General features: G+C 55.6%; 2 protein-coding genes across 2 annotated transcripts; one reads left to right on the top strand and one right to left on the bottom strand.

Moving 5' to 3' along the window:
- Nucleotides 1-1505: 1505 nt before the first annotated feature.
- SODALDRAFT_340573 (M-phase inducer phosphatase) lies at nt 1506-3422 on the top strand (the record flags this gene model as incomplete). The annotated part of the gene is made up of 4 exons (XM_028612964.1): nt 1506-1762; nt 1823-1893; nt 1946-2180; nt 2249-3422. The coding sequence occupies 4 exons, from the start codon at nt 1506-1508 to the stop codon at nt 3420-3422; spliced, it is 1737 nt and encodes a 578-aa protein (XP_028465004.1).
- A 1888-nt stretch (nt 3423-5310) lies between these two features.
- SODALDRAFT_340572 (hypothetical protein) lies at nt 5311-7164 on the bottom strand (the record flags this gene model as incomplete). The annotated part of the gene is made up of 2 exons (XM_028612963.1): nt 5311-7057; nt 7148-7164. 2 exons carry the CDS (start codon nt 7162-7164, stop codon nt 5311-5313), a joined length of 1764 nt encoding a protein of 587 aa, XP_028465003.1.
- Between the last annotated feature and the right edge of the window lie 64 nt (nt 7165-7228).

Genomic DNA, 7228 nt, shown 5'->3' with positions numbered 1-7228 from the left:
ACAACGCTGTGCTTTGAGACGAGCCGAAGACAAACCCAGTACGAACCCGCGATCTCCCTGACAACCTTTCACTCTTTATTCCGTCCAATTCGGCCGGCTCCCTGCACCAGTAGTTCCAGTGAAGGCTGTGGAAATGTGCTAGGTATGTAATCGTCTTTTCTTCTCCTGTTCCCTTTTGCCATTTTTTTCTTTTTCTTTCTTTTTTCCTTCTGTTTTCGCCGACTGGAGACGTCCACTGGCGCTTCTGTCTCGGGCAACCACCAGGGATTTGAGAAGTACCAAGTTACATTGTACTTCGTACTTCGTACATCCATCTTGCCTCTGGTACCTTAACGAACGGCCTTCATCCTGGTCAACTCCCTTTTGGAACTGCTTCTCAAAACCATCATTTCCCCCCCCCTCCACCTTTCTTCTCTCTTCCCTTCCCGAGCCTCACCACTCTTTCCTCCGCCGCCTCCTCACCCCTCCTTCCCCCTTCCGACCTTGCGTTGCCCGGTCCGCCTATTCCCTTAGAGGCCGCTTTTCCTTGTAGGCAAGCTCTCGTTCTTTCCCACAAGGTCTTCCACCCCAGGGAAAGACAGACGTCTCCTCCAGTGTCGATAGGGCTACCCTCGACTCGCTCCCTCCTGCCGTCCGTCCCGTCCGTCCGCGCGGTCACAGCTCCAGTTTCGGTCGGTGCAAGATCAGCGAGATCGATCCTCTTGACTCTTAAGACCTTCCACTGGGTGCACGTTCCATACACGAAAGGGTGGCATCGGACTCTCTACGGCAAGGGGACTCACATACGACGATTACAGGCATCACATCCCCTGCCTCTAATCACTGGCCGACCTAAGACAGACATACTTTAGGTTATCTTACTCGACAAGTCGGCGAGCCTTCGAATCTTTCATCCGATCCCTTCCTTGGCCTGTAGGCTGAACTGCAGACTCGCCAGACTAGTCCATCTTTCGAGCCCTGCGTCGTCCAATGCCAGTCATTCCGACGACAATCCGGTCCCCAAACACCAGCAGCTTCAGTAGCCCCTGCCGTGGTCCTGTCGTTCTGGGCTTCGACGTCGTGAACTCCGAAACCAATCGCCACTCAAAGCCTTGGTGCTAGTGAACGACTCCCCGCAGCCAGCTTTGTCCTCGAGCGTTCAGCCCCTCATCGATCTACGGCTCGCTGGTGATTGTTTTGACCCAGACAGATTGTCTCGAATCGACCGAGAGATCTCCTTAGACCTATGGTCGTGATAAGAAAGGAAGAAGAAAAGGGTTCGGTCAACTTCATACGAGGTCCTGCAACATCATTTTATGCGGCTTTCCGTCTCGTTCCCTTATCATTCTCCTCTCCCATACGGAGAAGATAGCGAGTATCGACTTCAGAGAACAAGAAGCACAGGTATCATTCTCCTGTGCCTGCCACTATTTCGGCCATTTTTTTCTTAGGCCCGCCTCCAGCAAGTAGTACTAATCAACCCTTCCTGTTCCCAGGGAGGATCTCGCTGTGTTCATTTACACAACATGGAGCACTCTTCGCCATTAGCGGCCATGCACCGCCCAGTGCCAGTTCCCTCTTGGGGATCCAGAGATATGTTTCGTCCGCACGCCAATGCTCACCTATCGGCTATGACCGGTGGTGGCGGTTCCTTCCGCCTTCGTGAACGTCTTCACAAGCCCAATCCCGACTATTTCAGCGTCAACGATGTTCGTGGCTCTTCACCAGCCGCTAGCTTAGCAGCGGATCTGTCTCAGAACTTCCGTCTCGATTGTGGTGCTAGGTTCGGCTCGCTTCTTCTGCTGTTAGTTTCGAATTTCTGACCGCTGACCTGGTTTGCCAGTCCCGTTTTCCCCACACCTCGAAGGGCCCTATTCACCGCCACTATCATGGGAGATGCAGATGAGACGAGAAGTGAGTAGTAGCGGCCGTGTTGTTGTAAGCCGGGGTTGCTGACACACAGTAGACTACGTGACAACCCCTCCTCTACCGTCTTCTTCTCCCGGTCAGCTCAACGAGACGATGGATATCTCCCCGCTTCCTCACAAGGTCCCTTTCTTCTCACAGGTGGATATGGCCTCGCCTTCACCCGTCACAAGCTCGTCCGAAGAACGAGAGAACGACGAGATGATGCTCGATTCTCCCGCACCCATTACCCGGCACGGCCTTCTGGACGTGCCGAGACCACTGTCCGTCATGGAGTACGTTGCACTTTGATGTAACCCCCGCAATCGGTTTCCCGGCCAGTCAACGCTAACCGAAACTCTAGGCGGAGAAAGGCGGCTCCGCGTCGGCCATCGCTGACGCGAACAAAAGGTTATTCCACATGTGGCGCACCAGGCCGGGCCAATACCCCCGTGTCGGACAACCAAATGCCCGCTTTCCGCTTCGGGGGATTCGGGGGGGAAAGTCGACTCAGCCACACCAGTTCTGCACTCAGTTTAAGTGAGTGCTTCGAGAGCAACTCTCCGCCGCCTGCCAGGCCCCAGTCGGCCAACAGCCCGTCTGCCACCGGACCAGGTGCGTTTCGAAGCCGCGTCCCGTCTTCTGGCATGAGCGGCATGGGCCCCCGCCATGGGCTTCCTTCCAACCTCCACAGCCGCCGCCCCTCGAACCCCTTCATGCGTCCTCGAAAGCAGTATCGCCGCTCTCTCAGCATGTTCGAGCATCCTGCCGACATCATGAAGCCCAAAGCTGAGGAGACTGCCATCTCGGCTGTACCCGAACTCCAAGCGGCCGCGGAGATCCACGAAGTACACCAGCTGATACTGCCTCACCGCATTGCTGACGATCCTTCCGACAACATTCCGAGAATCACCAAGGAGACGCTGGCGGATGTTCTGGATGGCAAGTATAGCGAGCACTTTGACCACAAGATGGTCATTGACTGCCGGTTCGAGTACGAATACGAGGGCGGCCATATTGACGGGGCAGTCAACTACAACAGCAAGGAGCTTTTGTCGTCGCAATTGTTTCGCCATCCCATGGAGGGCCGCACGCTACTCGTTTTCCACTGCGAGTACTCGGTCCACCGCGCGCCCCTCATGGCTCGTCATGTGCGCTCCGAGGACCGAACGGTCAACGCCGAGCACTATCCGAAACTCACCTACCCGGAGGTGTACATCCTAGAAGGAGGTTACAGCGCTTTTTTTGCCCAGCACCGCCTCCGATGCTACCCCCAGAGTTATGTCGAGATGGCCGACGAGAAGCATCAGCGGACGTGTGAGAGGGAGCTCGGCCGGCTCAAGAACAACGGCCGCAAAGGTCTTGGTCGCGCCCAGACGTTTGCGTTTGGCCAACGGGGGCCATGTGTGGATCAATCCCCTACAGCCAACATTTCCCGACCCAGCCTCGTTGATATGCGTCAGGAACCGATCGCCATGGTGGGCAACTCTCCTATCTTGGGCGAACGCACCCATACGCGGCGAATGGCTTCGTATTGAGTCGAGCCGTTACTTGCCTTTTTGCATCTTGTCCAGTCGAGGTGCGGTTTTGATGAGGTTGTCTTCCTGCGCCTTATCTAATTTTGTCGGTACGACGCAACTTGCAGCATGTTTATGGCACGCGTCTCTTCTGCATATACACCACCGGCTTTAATCTTGGCGCTGCTTGCTCGACAACTTCCTCCGCCCGCACCCGTCGGTATCTCTCGTACACAGACGAATCCGATGTTCACGGCCGCGACGATGTTACACGCCTCATAGACTATTCATGGGGCTCTGTACAACCCTAAGCCTGTTCTTCCTTCTCTTTTTTTTTTTCCTTCCTTTTTTCTGTCTTCCTTTCTCTTCTACCAGAACACTGCATTAGACGCATTGGCATACGGCTCCGCATTTCTACTGCATTGCTGTTGCTGAGGAGCTGAGTGTTTGGATTCAGCATCTGAGGGTGGCTTCCTGTTGCACTTCCGCGATACACTTCTGTTCCTTTTCTTCTTCTTTTTATGTTCTGTCCCCATCACCGAGCCGATGCTTTTGCTCAAGCTCAGGCTCCGAAGCAGTTGTGACGAGTCTCATCGCTCCCACCGTGGCGATGATCACGTCTTCCGGCTGGCTGGCTGTCCATGGTGACTCCTCCAAGCCTAGCCGGTGCTGGTCTTTCTATCAATTGATTGACCAAGCCGAATGACTGCCTTCACTCAACTGGAACCACACACCAGTTCATCAGACTTACACATTGGCCCTTGTGGTCCCATCAATCCTCCGGATACCCCCACATCACACACATGACTTATTCCCTTACGATGTTCATATTTACCACGAGAGAGAACACCCTCAGAGCCGGGTTATTTGGCAAACTCGGTCGTCATCATACAGGCGCATTCGATGCGACCCGTGTATATATGCGAGAGCAGTAGAGAGACGGCGACAGCTGAGAAGAACGAGCGAGGAGAGATGGAGGTTTGCTGCTGAGATTTCTCTTTCTTCCCTTTGGCCCCTGGGCAGACGGGTGGTTAAGCCTTGTTTTGTTTGTTCTGGCATGGCATGAGCAGAAACGCTCATGGTTCTGTACAATACCTTGGTGGCATTTTGTGCTACGGTTTGGTCCGAGGGACCACAGGACCAGATACACACACTAGGTTGGCTCTAAATTGAGGGGAAAATATCAATAACCGTTCAAGTTCAGTCATGGTGCATGTTCGTTATGTCAGTACTCGCCTATGATGGGCCCGAGCAGTACAAGAATTACAACAACACCATGTAGGCAAAGAAAAGCGGTGGTCAAGCACCTGCGAGGGCGATTGCATCATTTCTTGGAAAACAAGAACGCATTGTGTTTCTGAGCAGATCCGAGGTATCTTGATTTGCTAGCATGTCTTAATTAAGTCAAAGCAAGAGAAGAAGTGATGCTATCTATTCTGTTTGGACTCTGTCCGTGATATATTGGACGGAATAGGGCAAAGAGAAAAAAAAAATCGATCGATCGTCCGTATTTTGGAAAACGGGCATTCATCCCTTTGCTTAGGTATCCTTTCCACCTGATCCCATGTTCTTGGGTAAAGAAATTGGCCCCATACCCACCACGTTCCTAAACTTGGAACCTCCCCTAACGCCGATAGATGCATGATCTTGCTGGTTGTTCTTATCCTTTTCCGTTGGTCCGTTCAAAACGCCGTTGACGATGTCCTGTCCTTGAAATTCCACTGCTTCCCAAGGAATAAAAAAAAAATAGAAAGAAACCGAGACAAAAAAAGAAGAAAAAAAGGCCAAGAGAAATGCAATATGGCAGCACGTATCATGAATATCCAGGGCTGAGTAGATGGTCGTAGAAAAAGACGACGGGAAAACTGTCACGTCACCCGTCGCATCTCACAGCCAGGCAGGGCAGACCTCAACCCGACGACTCCTGACCCTGCGTAGTAAAGTCCCAATCGTGGAAAGCCTCGCGGAAGGCAGCAACGTCCTTGGACTCGTCCTCCTCCGACTGGACGCAGTCCTGCCAGACCAGGCGGTTCTCGAGGCCGAGCAGCTTAGCGACGACGCGGCGCGGGAACTGCAGGTCGAAACGCGGGGCACCGGGGCCGTCGTGGCGGGGCAGGGGCATGACGAGACTGGAGCCCTTAATGCGGTCCTCGCCGTTGTCGGCCCAGAGCCAGACGCGGAAGTAGTCGCCCATCCCCTCTTCGGTATCCCCACCACCGCCGCCGCCGCCGTCCCCGTCCCCGTCCCTGTTTCCGTCGCCCTGGCGGTGGAGCTGGTCCTGGAAGGAGAGCTCGCGGTCCTGGAAGGGCGGGTATTTGAGGTTCTCGGCCTCGACGCGGAACCCGGCCTCGGCGAGCCCTTTGTAGATGAGGTCGGCGGGGAGGGGGTGGAACTGCCAGTGGCAGTGGATGTTGCGGGCACGGCTGATCTCCCAGGTCACGGCGCCGAGCTTGTAGTGGGACTTGGCGGCCAGCATGGCCTGGAGGGATTCGCGGAAGCGGGTCATCTCGGCGTGGGTGCGCTGGGCGTCTTCCGGGGTGTAGCTCTCGACGCCGTCCGAGTTGGCGATGGTCGGGGTGTGGGCGAGCGGCGTGATGATGAGGTGGCCCGGGAAGTTGATGCCGTGCTCGGCGAAGGTCGTGGGCGTGGCGAGAGGGCCCTTGGCAGTAGCAAGGTAGCTGTCTTCGGCGACGGTGCAGACCATGTGGAGGGGGAGGTTGGGGTTGGAGAGGCAGAAGAAGCATCGGTCGGGCCCCGGGGGCGGGGAGCGTTGACGCCGCTTTCCGCGCCGTCCGCCGTGGTGTCGGCCTTGGTCGTGCCCAGTGGAGAATCGGTTGTACCCTTCGTCCTCGACCGGTTTCCGTTTCGGGGCCCGCGCGGCAAACGGCGAAGCGGTCGACCCGATGGGGGCCTGGACGGCGGTGTCTCCGAGCTGAAGGGTGAAGGCGTACATGGCTTTCGCCTTGGAAGGGTTGCCGTACGGCGCCATGGATATGAACCGCGTAAAGCTGACGGCGTCGTTTGCCAAGCTCCCTTCCTTGGGAGGGTGCACGAACGGCTCGCGCTCGTAGAAGAAGTCGGCGGGGGACATGGAGAAGTGGTAGCGCGGTCGAAGTGCGTCGCAGAGCTCAGCGACCTCCTGCGTGCTGGCAAGAGCAGCCTGGTTTTCGGGTGTAATGGCAACTTTAGACCCGGCCCAGACGCCGGCGGGCCAGGTGGCTGTGAGCAGGATATCGGCCTTGCCGGCACCCTTGAGAGCTTTGGCATCGTTCACCGTGTGATAAGGAAGGTACTGCTCCTTAGACGTGCCTCCCATAATCTCCCGGTCGAGCAAGCCGCCGAGGGCAACGATTCGGGCTCCTTCCGTGATCTTGGTGACGCTGCGCTTGCCGAGGAAGTGCAGGTTCTCGCATATTTCCTCGTCGGCCTCGATCTTGGCTATGACGCGAGCGGGAAGGGAATTGGTGCCGACGGTGAAGTAGGTCGGCAAGGGCACTTTGATATCGCCGGATAGGAGGGAAGTAACGGTCTCGTCGTCGTTCTCGGAAAAGAGGTTTCCCGTAATAATGGCGAAATCGAACTGGTTCTTGGAATGAAGGGTCGCCGCCTTGATGAAGACGGATTGGAGCGCGCCATTGACGCTGCCAAAGACGAGTCTGGCTTTTTTGTTAGCTTGGGAAACTTGGGAAAGAAAGGATGGAAACTCGGGAAGTTGGCTGTCCTATGAAACTATAAAACTGACATACATCTTTGGAGCAGCCATGGTAGGCGATGTGGTTGGATTGAACTGGCTGTGGTTCAAGCAAGATGGGAGTTGTTGACGAGGG

The sequence above is a fragment of the Sodiomyces alkalinus genome (assembly GCF_003711515.1).
Source record: "Sodiomyces alkalinus F11 unplaced genomic scaffold SODALscaffold_7, whole genome shotgun sequence".
NCBI classification, from domain to species: Eukaryota; Fungi; Ascomycota; class Sordariomycetes; order Glomerellales; family Plectosphaerellaceae; genus Sodiomyces; species Sodiomyces alkalinus.
Note: the sequence above shows the minus strand (reverse complement) of the source record. Positions and strands in the feature narration are given on the sequence as shown.